The 16915-nt window shown below is 46.1% G+C and overlaps 1 protein-coding gene across 1 annotated transcript; it reads right to left on the bottom strand.

The window, feature by feature from the left end:
- Positions 1 to 1045: 1045 nt before the first annotated feature.
- FZD4 (frizzled class receptor 4) lies at positions 1046 to 10093 on the bottom strand. The gene is made up of 2 exons (XM_003780839.2): positions 9485 to 10093; positions 1046 to 7438 (listed from the first exon to the last, which is right to left on the bottom strand). The coding sequence occupies exons 1-2, from the start codon at positions 9767 to 9769 to the stop codon at positions 6110 to 6112; spliced, it is 1614 nt and encodes a 537-aa protein (XP_003780887.1). The 5' UTR covers positions 9770 to 10093; the 3' UTR covers positions 1046 to 6109.
- Between the last annotated feature and the right edge of the window lie 6822 nt (positions 10094 to 16915).

The following is a 16915-nucleotide window of genomic DNA, read 5'->3' as shown; positions in this document are numbered from 1 at the left end:
AATAAAAGGAAATCATGTAAATGAAAGTATTTTCTATTCAGAAAGTGTTTCTACAAGTGCAAGGGATTATTATGAATTCATTCCAGATTGTGTTGACTTTTCCTTAACTTCATAACTACTTAATGAATAGGTGATGGAATGAGAAACACAGCCTGTCTTACAGGGAAGAGAATTTAAATGACATGCCTCTCCTCATTTAGGGTTTCAAATGAAAATACAATAGCAACCACAGATAAGAAGAGTAGTACTACAGATCCCTGTGCAAGGGGCTTTTTCACTCTCACCAAAAGTGAAGCTAAAGGGTGGCAAAAAATTTAACAACCAAGAGGCCTGATGCTGTCATCTGGGACACCAGCAGACATCTGATGGCCACACAGTGGCTTCTCTTGCCTGTGTGGTCCATATTACTGGCTGACAATCTTCTGATAAGGGCTTCCAATTTGTTTTGATGACTTTTCTGGATAGAGGGACACAGACCACCCAACTTATAAAATTTTGCTTAGAAGACATTTTCCCAGATGATGTGATATACTCCTATGTCCATTACACAAAGCAGAAACATTGTATAGACAGAAAAAAATAAAACAGTGAAAATTTTTTAAAAAAGACGCCCTTTCCATTCTCCTTTTTATGAGGCCTGAAGCTCTAGCAGGTTGGAAAACTTTTTCAGGCCACCAGATTAAGTCAATGGGATTTGGAAAGCAAAGATGGCCCCACATAGGTGTACTGGAAAGGCCCAACAGAGGTGTCACTGGGATAACAGCTTGAAAACTACAGTTATGCCCACAGCCTCAGGTGACCCACTTGAGGGTTAGATGACCACAGTAGTGATAAATCATATGGACCCTGGACTGTGGGGGTTTGCTGATCCAGGAGAAATCCCACAGGGGGAAAAACAGCACCAGCAAAAAAAGAAACAAAGAGCCTCTTAGAAAGTAGTTCTCAACTGTCCTGCAAACCGAATCCTCTACTTCTCACCGCTGGATCTGCGTGCTTCCCAAGGATTCCCCTATACTTTCAGAAACATGCCACATCACACACCAGCTAACAAACAAATCTTTATTTTCTTTTAATACAAAATTAAATAGCAAGTTTTTTTTTTCTGTACAGTGATAAATTAGAAATTTACAGTACAGACATCAATGCAGACATACTTTTGTACATCCTTAAATGTAGGGTCCATTTTCTTTGAAGTTCAGCAATTCATTCAGGGTATTGTAGCAGGAGTTTGTCTGGTACCTCTACGTTGCACATCTGAAAATCTCCCAAATTGGCTTCAAGGTTCCTGAAGCTGTGCCGGGGTGGGGATGACGGGGGATCCAAGGAAAGGCACAGAGCAACCAGCCTGACTGCTGACACAGAGCAGGCAGAGTCGCATTTTACCTTTCTGCAAATCATGCCTGAAACTTAGTCCACTTTTCTTACTAAGAATTCAAGGGGCCTTCATCCTTAGACCTTCATAAGCCTCACAACATCCCTGTGAGGTAGAAAAAAATTCAGAACCACCTACATGCCTCACTGGGAGAAACCTAGAAGCCAGCTGATCTCGCTCCAAAAAGCTCACAGCCAAGTTGGGGCCTGAGGCCATTAACAGGATTTGAAAACTTTTGCAACTTGGGAGAGAAGGTGGACTCAGTCTTCCTGGGGGCAGATCTGGTCTTCTAGGGTGACAGTGATCACGTACTAAGTACTGTAGGAGAGCAAAGAGGTACAAAAGCTTTGAAGACATGGCTCACATAGGACCCCAAACAGGCCCTTTACAAATCACCTAGGCAAATACTAAGGATTTGCTCATGTGGAGGAGAAAAGTAGGTCTATCAGAAACAGAAGCAGACTACTATCAGGACAACTGGGCTTACCAGGGGGAGACACAGGTCGGGGGGCCTAGAGTTCACACTTCCGTCCTGGTACTGTCAAGTGTGCCGTGACTGCACATGGGCACAGCAAGAGGAGACAGCAGAAAGCTCTAACCAGGCTACAGTGAAATGGAATCCATTATTTAAGTTTCAATTATCTGATCCTTGGTAGGAGCAAAATGCTCTCTGAGAAGGTTCCAAGATCTGTGATCTAGCCCTGGAGGAAAAATGATAACCCAGGTCCTTTGCCAGACATAACAGAAACCCAGACGGGACTCTAAACTCAAATACAATAAAAGAACAAAAGAACTTGTCCAGTAACTCAACATGGCTGGAATAGCAACTCTCTCCAATGCCATCATAGAATGAAATACAGGATGTGAACTGCTTTTTAAGATGTCCTTCCAAAGTCTGTACTTTATAAACTTTGGTCTATGGCCACCTCACGAGAAGTTGAAAATTTCACCATCCTGGTGAAATCCCTTTCAATTGAGTCTGCCCCTCTAGGACTGAGGCTTTTGGCTCCCAATACAATAAGCACTTAAGTCAGTGACTGGGAGGCTGAGAGGAGCCAGAGAGCACAGAACCGAAGGTGCTGGTAGGACCCCAGTTCAGAATCTAGACATACGAGGCTCCCAGATTCTGAGTCTGGGGATTGAAGGTGAGGGTGTGACCCAAGAAAGCAAAGTCAGAGAGCATCTCAAGGAAATAAAACAGGTCCCCCTTCTCTGGTGTCGGGACCAAGTAAGCTGCCAGCTCAGAAACAGCCTCTGAGATCAGGAAATAGGTCTCCATAAAGGAAAAAGGGTATGAATCAACCAAGTAGCTCATCCAGACGGTTCTGGCCGGTTCCACCCTGCCCCATGTTCCTCTGCCCTGAGGTTTGGCCCTTGTGAAGCAGGAGAAAGGAGTTTTCCAGAGGAGGCTGGACAGAGGTGCCATTGGCTCCTGTTTAATAAAATCTTTGGAGGCCAAGAGGCTTTTGTCAGAAGCTATAATCCTACCCACTTATTATTCTAGATTTCAGAGAAAGAAAAACACTAACCTTTTCCCTAACTAGACACTGTCCTCAAATATACTTACTTAACTTACACAGAATACCCCAAGTCCTGAATTGGCTGCCTCCAAAACCACAGATGAGGGAACTCATGTTCTTATAACCTATTCTCATAACTCTTCATAGGGGATTTCTACAGAGATTGTCATTAAGCAGAGCTGACATCAAAAATCCCTGTAATTGATTTACGAGGACTCCTGCAAAGGGATGAAGATGTGTTAAAGATAGGAAGGATCAGAAAGGAAGGGATCTCTGGGATAGAGACAGGGGAATATACAGGAATTCCTGAGGTCTATACTCCTTCACCAAACCAATAGCAAAGTTCAACAGCCCCTGCTACATCCCTACCTTAGATCAGTTAGAAGAACAGAGATTACCTCCCATGACATCCTATAAGGCACCTAACACAGGGATTTATACACAGTTGCCACTCAATAAATGTGCTGATAAGTGACTTTTTAAAAAACATGCCAACTTAACTGATTGAGTTGTTTGAAGGTCACTAGTAACTGACTCCTCAGGCCTCAGCCGCAAGGTTCCTTTCCTGAAACTGTAAACACTCTCCATTGTCTGGAATGTGAAAGGAAAGGCCTATAACCATTTGGCATTGCTAGGGCTACTAATCCAGTCTGCAGTGTCTGGCCACTCTGATCAAATATACTTTCCCCTGAGAAGGTAAGAGATCTGTAGAACTGACATGTCAAAACCTGAAAAGTGGTCAGGGAACTCTCCAGAACTCAGAACCTGGGTGTCTGGGTTTCCCCAAGTGCTCTTTCATTATTATTTAATCAATGACAACTATCACTCACCCACTCCATGTCTGGCCCTCAGGTGTTGTCTTGGTCACACTGTTGATGACTTACAAAAAAATTGCATCACAAACCCCTATGCTCTAACAGCAAGGCCAGTTTTGCTCCTGCCTGGTTCTCCTTCCCTTTCCTGGGCCAGAGCCTCTGCACAACTCCCAAGACACCAGAGCGGAGCGTGAGTAAGGGCAGGCTCTGCCCCTGGGTGCAGGCTCCAGGGCCCTGAACAGTTATGGGAACGATCCTCACACAGCACAGGGAATTCACATTTTGCATTTCATCAGCAACTCACTCTCGGATGGAGTTGAACTGGTCCCTCCAGGGACCAATTCTCATGCTCCTGAAGCCCTGACCCAGAGTCCAGCCAAGGTACTCAGACTGGGCACACAGCAGCAGGGGCCACTGTGCCCACTTGGCTTCAGTCTCAAAAGCCCTAAGACTTTCCCTTCCAAAACACACAACAGACCTTATATGCATCTTGATTTCAGACAGCTGAAAAACCACACAAAAACAAAGAAGAAAGAAGGAAGGAAAATGTCAACCAAAAAAGAAAACAAAGAAGAGATGCTTATTTCCAGAATTTGACCACCTATTTGGAATTTTGAGTCCCTAGAAATGATGTTTCTCCACAAAAAAAGTGTGAAAGTAAAAAGAATAAAAAATAAAAAAGGTTTCCTACCTCTTTTTTTTTTTTAAAAAAAAAACAAACATGAATTAATAAATAAAAGGAGTCATCTGAGTCATTACAAAGCAGTTGCTAAAGCAAAGACAGGTATAAGTTACAAGGAAAGCAACCTGTGACACAGTCAACAATTTGTCCCAGAGATCTCCTGATTAGAAGGCCTAAGGCGGATTAAGTGAAAGGCCAGTTACAATTTTTAAAAGAACTGCAACTTTTGAGAGGCTGCTAGGGGGTACCCCCCTGTGAGGAACGTAAAACATAAATTTTAAAAGCTTTGGATACCTCCGCAAAAAGCAATTAAGACCTGTGCTGTTAGAGTTTGCAGTTCATTTCATATGGTCTATACTTCATTCCCCACTAACCGATCAAGCTTCTGGCTGGCATTCTGGAGATTCATTAAGCACCATATAAATACTCCAGGCCACACTGCCTCCAAAGAAATCTTATAAGGAGCCTTTGCCAATTACTAGGAAACAATTATGCACCAAAGTAGTTGGATTTGCTGTCCTCAGTTCCCTTCACAAAATTTAAGAAGTACTCATTGTAATGAGTAGACCAGACTCTGATAACATTCTTATGTTTTACAAAAAAAAAAAGGCACTATCATTCTGAGAATGCAAGTTGACCATAGTTTTAAAGTCAGTTGAGTATATTATGTCATGGTCCAAGAATGTGCTTTTAATTGTAATTGACACACACAAATTACACAGTTAATCTGTGTGAATGCAAAGTTGCCAAGAAACTTAACATTTCAGCTCTTCCAGACTGGCGTCTGTATAGATGCAATCACACAAGTAAAATATATTAAGTCCCCACTGTTCAATGCAATAGGTCTCTGGGGTCGGTAAGGTAAGTCAACTTAGTAAATCTCATTTTCCTCTGAATTAAGTGATTGTCAGAAAGTGATTCGCCCTTCCTTTTCCCCTCATTAGGCATGCTGCCGTGCAAAAATTCCTATAAAAATACCTTTTTGAGTCATTAATGTAAAAACGAAGAAAACAGCAGCAGCCTAGAAGAGAAAGGTTGAAATTTAAGAAAGAAAGAAAGAAGAAAAATCCACCGGATACTCTAAGCGTGTTAGTACAGTACTTTTGTTTGTTCAAACAATTCTGTTTTATGACAAAGGCACTGAAGGAGTCTGACACCAGCTCTTGGGAGTGCAATCCACAAAGTTCTAAACAGCAGACAGTGCGCCACAGAAGATGTTTATGTTACATCAGCCAAACTGTAAAACTCTTGTAACACTTCTCTGAACCCAGTGTTTCCAGTGTTTATGGATTGCTTTGCTATCTGAAAGACCCAGTTAGTATTTAAAATTTTAAAGGGTTAAAAAAGTTAATCTTTCTCCCTGCAAGTTACCAACTCAACAGCTCAAATCCCACCCTGCAGGGGAAAAACAGCATTGCCCTGGGATCTAGGCAGGACCTCTATGCTCCAAGCTGCGACCTGCTAAAGTGATCAACGTTTTGATTTTTCACAGCTTTGAAAGCCTCTAACTGGCTTTTCCATTTTGGATCATTCCAAAGTCTGCAGCAAAATCATTGGTTTTATGATGCTGGTGGGGGGGTGGCATTAGGTTGATGGGGGTCACTTAAGTGTTGCTGGTTTGTTCAAATTGAGACTCACTGCATAAAAGTTTCAGCAGCATTTCCACCGAAATGCTAGCTTCCCCCCTTCAAAATGAGGAAAGTGTGGAGGCTGCCGAGCCTTATACCACAGTCTCATTGCCTTTTCCGGGCTTCACCCAACCATTCCCTCGTTTCTCTCTCTTTACCTTCCCAGAATTCACCAATCTATTAGAACACTTCTGCCACGTGTGAAGAGTTTTGGCAGACCAAATCCACATGCCCGAAGTGATGCCCACCAACAAAGACATAAAAATTTTCAACATTTCAACTGCCATATTGGAGTCATCTGCAGAATACCTAAAGATTGCCCAGTTGGAGATTTCATAAAAGTAACAGGCAATAACACAAGTGGCAGGAACAGTGTATAGTACTGAGAAGACCCCAATCTTGACCATCAGCCTCTCCAACTTGTCTGTTTTTGTCCCATCCTTTTGAAGATTTGACCGGATTTTGAACAGGGCCACCAAGCCTGCAGCAATGAACAAAGTTCCAATCACCAAATAAGTAAAGAGGGGAGCCACAACAAAGCCAGTGAGGGCATCAAGATTTTGGTTCCCAACATAGCACAGGCCAGTCAACTCATCTGCATCCACTAGTCTCATAATCAAGATGACAATGGTTTTCACCGCAGGGATGGCCCAGGCTGCAATGTGGAAGTAAGAGCTGTGCATTTCAATGGCCTCATGACCCCACTTGAGTCCCGCTGCCAAAAACCAAGTGAGTGTCAGAATAACCCACCAAATGGAGCTGGCCATTCCAAAAAAGTACATCAGCAAGAAAATTATTGCACATCCTGTGTTCTTAAGTCCTTCTTGGATGAGAACAGGTTCTGCTGCCTCTTCAAAATCGCAGGATATCCTTTCCCGGCCTACCGTCAGTCTGACAATATAAGCAATGCTATAAATATTATAGCACATACTAAGGAATATTATGGGGCGCTCAGGATAGGAAAACCTAGAAGAATCGATCAGGAAGGTCAGTACTGTGAAGGCCGTGGAGATGAAGCACAGGCTGGCCCACACGGCCATCCAGATATCTGTGAACTCCTTGGCCGAGCGGCTGTATAAGCCAGCGTCATAACCACACTTGAGAACACAATTCAGGCTCCTTTTCACCCAGATATACTGATCAGAGTTGGTTCCCACAGAGTGACATTCTTCCCCAGCCTGAATGGGGGGTTTGTGAGGTAAAGGCACCTCTTCGTCACCTGGGCCTTCCATGCACATGTGGTTGTGATCATTCTGTGGTGGGAATTTGCTGCAGTTCAGGCTCTCCGGCCAAGCAAATCCAAATTCCTTCAGGACAGGTTCACAGCGTCTCTTGACTGAAAGGCACATGCCGCCACACGGGCCGATGGGGATGTTGATCTTCTCTGTGCACATTGGCACATAAACTGAACAAAGGAAGAACTGAAAAAGTAACGAAATGAACAAAGAAAACAATGACTTGGAAGTCTGACCAAATGCTTGCACAAAACTAAACTGAATGCTACCAGACAATGTATTACATCCGCTTTTAAACCACCCTACAAGGAGTCTATCAGTCTACTCTGACCTCAAACAGGGGTGCATTTATAATCCATCATTTACCTACTTTTCTTAGTTTGGCTTTAGTGATCCCTTCTAGAGGAATGAATGGACATATATATATTTTCTGAGGAACTCCCCACTTAAGGAAAGAAACCTAAAAAACCCAATGTTCATTCTCCTCCGTTTAGCTACCACTTGAAAGAGCTGAAGAGACTAATCATATGACTCGGTCATTTAGGTGACAGAATGGTTTGTTTTTATCACCACAAAAAGAAATGTAAAAAAAAATTATAGATCCCATTACTATTCTCTCATTTCTCTATATTAGCCCTTAATTTTTTTTTAATCAGCCCCACACTGAAACAGAAAATGTCCCAGTTGAGACATGGTTAGACATAAGGCAGGGAGGCAGATTGAGGTCTCTGGTCACCAGGGGTTTGTTTGGCCAGGTTTCCTCAATAAATAATCATGAAGCACAATAGGAAAATGTAAATGTTAAGTCCCTGAAACTGCAATACCAGCAGGGGAGAGTCCAGTTGCTGTCCTCAATTCCTCCAGCATTGATAAACAGTCTGCTTGGCTCCTTACAGATGTTGTCTATGAAGTCTAGAGTTACAAGTAACTATTTTCCAGCATGTAAAGGGATCCAGTCTTGTCCTTCAGAACAGCTTGGCTGCTTCCCCAGGATACATGTAATTAAAAATATATATCCCTGCAAAAGCTGTTTCTCCAAGAAAATTGCCACTGATGTCAGGATATGTAGTGCTTCCAAACTGAGAGCTGAAGGATGATCTCTTAAGCTTTTATAACCTAGTTCCAAAGTTCTGAAACTTCCAAAAGGATATTTCACCAGCAATAGGTCTAATCCCAACCATCTTTGCAAAACCACAATCTAACTTTTAAAATGACCTATGTAAAAAATGCACCTAGTAAGTAAGCTGTGCGTCTGTTTCTTATCTCTCAGAAGTTACTGCCAGAACCACAGATTTCTGAAGCTTTTAGTGTGGACAACTAAGCTCTATTTTTTTTCTCCCACAACTTCTCTCTTCTCAAAATTTCTAAAAATCACTCAGCCTCACCAACCAAAACACAACCAATGTTAACACTTTTAAAATTTTCATCTTAGTCTTCTTCCTCCCAATGAATTGATTGTTGTTTTGTGTTTTTACAAGATAACAATCACCCTTTACATGCAAATTCTTTCTTCACTTATTATTGTGGGACAAATATTTTCTATACCATTTACATAAGCTTTACATTTTTTTTAACAACTGCAAAGAAAATTCTTCCACTATTCCAACTGGCCTCCTGGAACTGCTTCTGTCTTTCCAAGCATTAAACCTGCCTTCAACCCTGAGGATAAGAACCCAAGCCAACCTAACCGTTCTTTCCTGCATGACCTCTAAACCATACGGGAGATGCAAGGGGAACATTCAGAAGAAAACAGCGCAGTGGTATTTCATTTAATAACCCACTCAAAAAACACGGGGGAACAAGAATGTCGGTGAGTGACCGGGAAGGAAGAAGTACCGTCTTATCGCTCCTTCCAAGACTCAGCTGCAGCTGGTTGCCCTATCAGGGACTCGCCCACCGAGCAGCAGAGCCTAATCCTTGGCAAAGATAACCCTCAGCTCCACTGGGGTTAGGGGGTTGGCCAGACATGGGTGGGCAAGGGAGAAAAACGGAAGGGCGGGGTGTAAGAGTGGGTTCTTTCCCAGGCCAGATGACTTACACAACGTTTTGGCTTCCAGTCCCTGAGAAAGGACAGAAAGTGGGGGTGGGGATGGAACTCACTTTTCCAGGAGAGGAACACCGGTCAGGTTTGGAAGAGGACAGGGGGCTCCCTCGGGCACCGCCTCCGCGAGGTTAGTCTGGAGCGTCCCTCCCCAAGGGGGTCCCGCCAGGGGTGGGGGTGGGGGCGCCCACCTGCAGCTGGCTGGAGCAGCCGTACTGGATGAGCGGTGTGAAAGTTGTCAGCTGCAGCTCGGCGTCTGTCTGCAGCTCGTGCCCCACCAGGTTGGGCATCTTGGTCACGTTGTAGCCGAGGTTCTGGCACATGGAGATACGGATGGGGTCGCAGCGCCGTTCCTCCTCGTCCCCAAAGCCCCGCGCCGGCCCCAGGAGTAGCAGCAACTGCAGCAGCAACCACAGACTAAGCCCGACGCCCCCGGGCGCCCCCAGGATGCTCGGCCCTGCGCCCCGCCAGGCCATGGCTAGAGTAAGGGGCAGCAGCAGCAGCGGCGGCGGGGACTCCTCCAGCAGACACCCCCAGTTTGCACCGGGGAGCCGGCTGCCCGCGCTGCTTCCAGCTCCGGGGAAGAAGTGTGATAAGGCGCCAAGGGCGACGAGGGGGCAGCGGCCGGCTCTCCAGCAGCTGCGCTCGACTGTTTGGGATATTAGACGCCCCGGGCTGAGGCCGAGGGACTGACTGAGAGGGTCATGGCTGCAGGCGACCAGCCCACAACCCGGCGCCGGCCGCGTCTCTCAGCGCCTCCGCGAAACCCCGCCAGCACCCAGCGCCGAGCAGCTCTCACCGCCGGAGCCCAGCGCAGCGCTGGAGACTCGCTGTGCGGCTGCGGGGAGGGACGGACAGCGCGCCTCTCCAATGGCCGGGAGCCGTGGGCAGGGAGGGGCGGGGCCGCGGGGCGGGGCCGCTCTCCTGCTGGAAGGGTCAAGCCCCCACTTGCGGGCCCCCTCCGCGGTCCGGCCCGCCCTCTCTCCGGAGCGCCCGCCCCGCCCCGCTTCCCGGCTCACGCTTTCCTCCCACTCGGATCCCGGCGAGCGGGGGGACAGGCGGGGATGGAGTTTAGTCGCTCCGGCCTAGGCAACCTGCCCCCTCCCCTCCCAGGTGAAAAGTGCCGTCGGATCATTCTGCCCCCTCTCTTTTCCATATCCTTCCAGCTGTCGTCGGGGCCGTTGGCAGGTTCCTCTCCCCGTCCGGCAAAGAAACGTACACAAAGAACACGGGATTCAGATTTACAGATTGTGGCTTTAAATCCCTGCATTGTGACCTTGAGCAAATTGCCCAGCCTCTCGGCGTCAGTTTCCTCCTCGGTAAAGTAACTTGGGAGAATTAGAGATAAAGCGTGAAACGCTTAGCGCCGTGCCTGGTACCGTGCGAGTTCGCAGCTATTTTCACTCCAAACTCGCCAGGGTTGGAGCCCGGCCCCTCTCCCCGCCCCCAGACTCGCCCGACCTGCCCCCGGGAGCTGCCGAACTCCAGCCGCCAGTGGGGGAGGCGCCCCGGAGCAGCAGACCAGCCGACGATCTCGCGCTCCTATTTCCTCACCATATGAAATGAAATTCCACAGGGGGATTCGAAAGGAAATGAGACCGGGACGCTCCGTGCTTCTCGGCCCGCCGCCCTTCCTGTCTCGGGGACACGGTTTCTAAATAAGGTTGGGAGGGTGAGAGGGCGGGAGGGGAGAGGTTTGACCTGTGCACTAGGGGCAAGGAAGGCGCACAACCGCCAGGATTCCCCTTCCCCCAGTCTTCCGGGCCCCCCTCCCCCGCAGCCTGCACCCCTTTCTTGCTTACTCTGCTTCTGCTTGGGTTCTGGGATCTGGAGATCATGCCACTTGAGTTTCAATCCACCTCTCCTGTCTGTCATTCTCAGCCCCTCTGGGCTTTGTGCTGGTCCACCCTCTGCTTTCCAGGACCGGTGACACTCCTAACAGGTGGATTCCTCAAACGTTTGATTTTTGGGTTGATGGGGTCAAGCTCCCGCAACCTGTCCGAGGTTCAAATTGGCCATCAGTCGAATAGAGAAGTTCGTGTCTACCTCGCACAGTTGTTCTGAGAGTTAAATGAGATAATACCTGTGAATAATATAGCGCAGTGTCTGGCACGTAGTACTGAATAAATCGGTTATTGTTGTGTTTGGGGAGGAGATTCTGTAACAGCAAGGGGAGGCCAATTGTGGGACAACGTCCCTTCCAGCTTGGTTATAAAGACATGTGCAGCAGCCCAGATCCCACAGTCTGGGGAAAGGACTTCTGCCCTCTCCCTAAGATGCTTTTGTCCACACTTGCCACTGTTTTCCTACCGCTGTTTTAATGAATTTTTGTATCCTCCCGTTTCAGCCAATTATCTGGCACATGGCAGAGGCTAGATACAAATTGGAAGGATGTCTGCACCACTAGTATGGTGCTCATAGGCTCTCTCATATTTTTAGTGTACTTACATTGTCAGCTAGACTTGGCTGAGGGCAGAAATGGAATCAACTTTTTCTGGTATTTGGCTCAGTGCCTAGAGTTGTGTTGAGCATATAGAAGCTGTATTGTCTCCAGTCCTTACCATGACCTCCCAGTGAAAAGTCTCTTAGCCCCTTAAAGAGATTAGGAAACTGAGGCTAGAACCAAAGGAATAGTTGGAAAATGTTTTTTGTTCGTTTGTTTTTTAAAGAGAGTCTCACTTTATCGCCCTTGGGAGAGTGATGTCACAGCTCACGCAACCTCGAACTCTCCGGCTTAGGCGATTCTCTTGCCTCAGCTTCCCCAGTAGCTGGGACCACAGGCACCCACCACAACGCTGGCTATTTTTTGTTGCAGTTTGGCTGGGGCTGGGTTTAAACCCGCCACCAGGCGGGCGCCCTGCCCACTGAGCCACAGGCACTGCTCCTAATGGTTGGAAAATGATAGCACCAACCAAACCAGGGCCCAGCTGAGGACCTTTAAGATGGAAAGCAGGGTTATTTCCCCAGAAAATGTTCCCAGGGGGAAGTCAGAGTACACCGTGGTAGGGTCGACTCTTCTGTGTGTTGAGTACTGCGTGAGACCATTGGCCTACAGAGGTGAATAAATGGTCAGATAAACAGATCAAATGATCTATTAATAATTTGGGCTGCAGAGATGAAAAAAAAATGCTGAATAGAACGAACGAATAAATGGTTCCTATCCTCTAGGACCTCACAGGAAGAGATAAAGAATAACTAAACAATAGCTCAATGTGCTAGGAGCACTGATAGAGAATTTTGAGTAAATTGAAAGGATAGGTAGCTGAGTTAGAAGGGCTACTTAAAGGGGGATGACCAGCAGAATGCTGAGCTCCTCAACCAAGTGGAGTTAGTGTGTAACTGGCACGTCTCCCAGGGTGGGGCAGGAGAAGGGGCATGCTTTGTGCTAAAGATATGTGTATGTGGTTCTTAAACAGTGAACTCCCTGAGGTCGCAGAGAAGGAGCTGTCTCTTCCACAGGGCCTGGCACAGAGAGGGACATCATTAGTGCTGGGTGAAGGAACTCTAGGTCAGTAACAAACAGCTCATATAGAACTCTGTGCCATACACTGTGTGACATGACTTGCATTCACTATTTTATTTATTTCTCACAACACCTTGAGAAAACTGATGCTGTGAGAGGTCAAGCAGTTTTCCCAAGATCACACAGTGAATGGTGGAAAGAGATTCAAGGCACATCTGGCTGGCCCCAAACTCTACAAACATGGTACTGTTCTTACAAAGGAAACTGCTTAACACCTGACCCAATCTATAGTTAAAGAGGATCCTTTTGTGATAGGGACCTCTTTTTTCTAAACCTGGCATCTCTGCCTCAGCTTGCTCAAAGCGACTGTCTTCTCTGGGAAACACATGAAGAAGCCCCTTGCCTGTCACAAGCTTTTCCTATCAACAGCTTTTCTTTCTAGTCATGGAACTCATCACAGGTATTTTCCAAAAAAGAAAGCCCGGGGAATCACGTTTCAGTCTGAAAAAGGAAGGAAACAAAGACCATGACTTAGAGCTGGGTCTGAATGGCCCAAAGCCCCTCAGCTTCCCTCTCTGGAGTGGTTTACACAGTCTGCAATCTGCTCTGGTGACAGGCCCTGCATGTTTGTCTTTGTTTCAGAAAACACTTCCCTGAGGGAGTTCCAGGCAGAGGGATAGCCACCCTGTGACACCCCAGCATTTCTAAGAGGAAAAGATAGGGGCTAGGGAATGAGACCTTTAGTTAACCTGAAGTGCAGGCCGAGAATGGCTCTGGCTTGAATGCCCAAGCAGTTTCCTTGGTCCCGCCTATGAGTAGTAAAAGATGCAGCTACTTTTGGAGCTGCAACAAACAGGACTTCAGCAGGCTGTTGGGCAGTTGGAGGGTGCTCCATTTGTATCTAATGAGAGGCTGGATTCTAATTAACTCCTGTCATGTGTTAATTTTTTAACCTGACATTTTCTGCTCTAATAGATTCTTGTAATGGTTCCTAAATTAAAGGCTGCATTGGAAGACTAGCGTTTAGGTTAAAATCCACCACCTAAGAGGATGGGAGCCATAAACATCCTTTCCCTCCTAAGGAAAACCTCTCATTTGCAGTTCTTTGCTAACCCAATTAAGTGCTGAAGTAGTCACCCCAGAGCCTGCTTTTTATTTCCTGAGAAACAATTCAACTAATCCATATTCAGTAGCGTCCAAGAAAAGTCTTATTCCAGCCACTCATGAAGAAATCAGCTTCTTTGAATCTAGACAGAACATTTAGAACTCACAAAGAGCTGTCTTGATAGAAAATGCAAGCAAGTGGTTCATTATTACCCTGGTTAGTGTTTGAGGGGAAAATTCCCTGGGATTAAAACCCCATAAGTATTGGGAATGTGCTGGTGGAACAAGAGAAGCATAGGGGAAAGCCGTGCCCCATACCATCAGTTTATAAATGGTCTGGGTGCTACCTTCCCCCTTGCACCAAAACTAGGTATAAAACAAAAACGTGTCTACTGGCTAAGGTGGAAGGGATCTTGCTCCATGTTGAGGAATCAGAGTCGCAAGAGATTAAGTAATAGCTGTTAAGTGGCAGAGCTAAACTCTCTTTTTAGTTCATTGCCTCACTAGCCAGCAGAGGCAATCATTACCACAGAGCTCCTGGCATGCCAAGAAGGCAAAACCCTGTGGCTCCGCCTACCTGAAAATTCAGCAAGCATAAGATGGTACATGGGACACTCTTATTTATTGGTGGTGATTGTCTATTGAAAAGATGGGCAACCAAGAAGTTCCACAAAAGGCAAAAAATAATGTCAAACACTTTGTACCTCCACAGCCTCATTTCATGTCAATATTTATCAGTCAAGCCATTAGCAAATGTTTAGTGATGGGTCATTGTGGACATGTCACTGAGTCGGGTACTGGGAGATATGCAGACATGTAAAAGGTGGGTTCTGCGTTCAAGGAGCATACAGTCACATTGGGCACTGGAAGAGATTGAGACATGAGACCAAGAGTAAAATGAGTTTGTTTATGGTTGGGTGCTTTTTCTTGGGCTTTCTTAGCCCCAGTCTTCCCTGCTCATGGTACATTAGGTTCCATATTATAACGGTTTTGTTTTACTTTTGTCTCTTTCACTGTCCTGTAAGTGTAAATCCCAAACAGCACAGAACAGTATTGCCGGACACATGGAAGGTACTCAATAGTTATCTGCTGAATAAATAAATGAATGGTTAGGCTTTAAGTGACCTGATTCTTCAGAAGAAGAGAGCTCCATTATGGGCTAGGTATAGGCCACCGCAAAAATACAACCTAAGTGATTCTAGAATGATGATCAAATCCAGATTACAAATCATTCCTATAAATCAGACGTGGTTCACAGCTTTCAGCTTTCTTATAAACTCAGATGTTTTGACAACCATTTATCTTCCTTTGTTTTATTTTACAGTGCCTATTCTTAAACCTTTCAAGGTACAAAAATATCTTTATCAAAATTATTTACTTCTGAGGCACATGTTTCTCTACTTCACAAATCAGCCTGAGACTTTTTTTTATCACTGCTTATTGACTAGTCAGTCACTCACCTCATTATTGTCAGCTGAAGCTGTGGGATTAAATATACCACAAGAAAAGTGGTAAGAGCCAGGATCACAAATGAAGACATTGCTAAGTCAGGGGATCACCTGTAATTGGTAAATCTGTAGAAAAATTGAAATGTGAGCTTCGCTGGGAAGGGTGAGTACGTTTCCAAGAGACCTGGGAAGCATGGAAAAGAAGTCACTTGTAATAATATTCTCATAGGCGGTATTCTCATCTGTTGATACATGAGAACTGAATATGAATAAAAATGATAGTAAATAATGGCTAAGGGGTAATTCGTTCCCCCCTGCACCAAAACTAGGTATAAAACAAAAATGTGTCTACTGGCTAAGGTGGAAGGGATCTTGCTCCAAGTTGAGGAATCAGAGTTGCAAGAGAGTTGCATGTAGTATGTGAGCATGAATAAGGTTAGACAAAATCCCCAATGGCGGGTTTTAGAACATGGCCTCAAATTCTTTGACAATTCTCCCATTGAAAGGCAGGGTTGATATTCCCTGGCCTTGAACGTGACGCTAGGTGACTTTCAAAGCGACATCATGAAAGGCCACACATTTTCTACTTTGTTTGCTGGAAAATTCACTTTTGGACTTCTGAAAAACCTTGTAAGAAGTGCAACTACCCTAAGACCACCACACAGGAGAGGCTACGTACAGGCTCTTCATTTGATAGCGCTGAGTAGTGCTGGCCTGGCTCAGGCGCCATCTCACCGTCAGCATCACACTGCAACCCTGGAGGCAGGAGCCACAGCCAACTTGTGGAGGAGCTCCAGCGCTCCAGTAGGAGGTGGGCAACAGCTCCAGCATGGCTGCCTGCTGCTGCATCAGGCCTGTCCTGCCCTCTGAGCTGCTGTGCCTGAGGTGGGAGACGGGCAGTCTCAGCCCCCAGCTGCCCTCTTTTCATCTGGGGGAAAACGGGCCTCTTCCGTACCCTTTTTTCTCCTTCCTGGCAGGGAGATGCATGCTGCCTCCACCCCTACCTTCTCTCCCTGGCAGGGAGGGTGGAACAGCTGGGCCTAGGAAGAGACTACCACCCCTGCCCTCCAGCTTCTCTCCTTAATAGGTTGGAAGACTAAGGAGTGCGGCTAAGGGCAGAGTGATATCTAGGGACTGTTCCTACTGGGAACAGATAGTGGATAGCCCCTAGTGACCGTACAGTGATGTGGGTTCATTGAGCCCATTATCATATAATTAAACTTGCAAATTTCAGTCCACATGGGCTCTTTGGGAAGGTTCATGGGAAAGACACATCCATGTTAAGACGTTTGTTAAATAACCCAAACCTGTCAGTTACCCCAAAGGTGGCAGGCGATAATCAATCCTGCAGCAGGGGAAAGGTAGGACAAACTAGATAGCTTAGTTAGCCTGTAACAGACAGTATGCGTTCAGACTTCAGGGTCTCTTCTCCACTCAGGAGAGGGACCCATCTTGCTTTTTGAGACGTTTTCCTTATGGTTTGTGTGCTTTGTATGTTGGTAGAGAGTCTTTTGTGTTTGTGATCACTCCATCATTAGCTAGGCACCAATGCTCATTCTTGGCACTGGGAGCCAAGAACCAGGGAACATCCTCTATCAGAGGGACCT

Source organism: Otolemur garnettii, unplaced genomic scaffold (assembly GCF_000181295.1).
Source record: "Otolemur garnettii isolate 467f Iridium unplaced genomic scaffold, OtoGar3 scaffold00001, whole genome shotgun sequence".
In the NCBI taxonomy this organism is placed as follows: Eukaryota; Metazoa; Chordata; class Mammalia; order Primates; family Galagidae; genus Otolemur; species Otolemur garnettii.
Note: the sequence above shows the minus strand (reverse complement) of the source record. Positions and strands in the feature narration are given on the sequence as shown.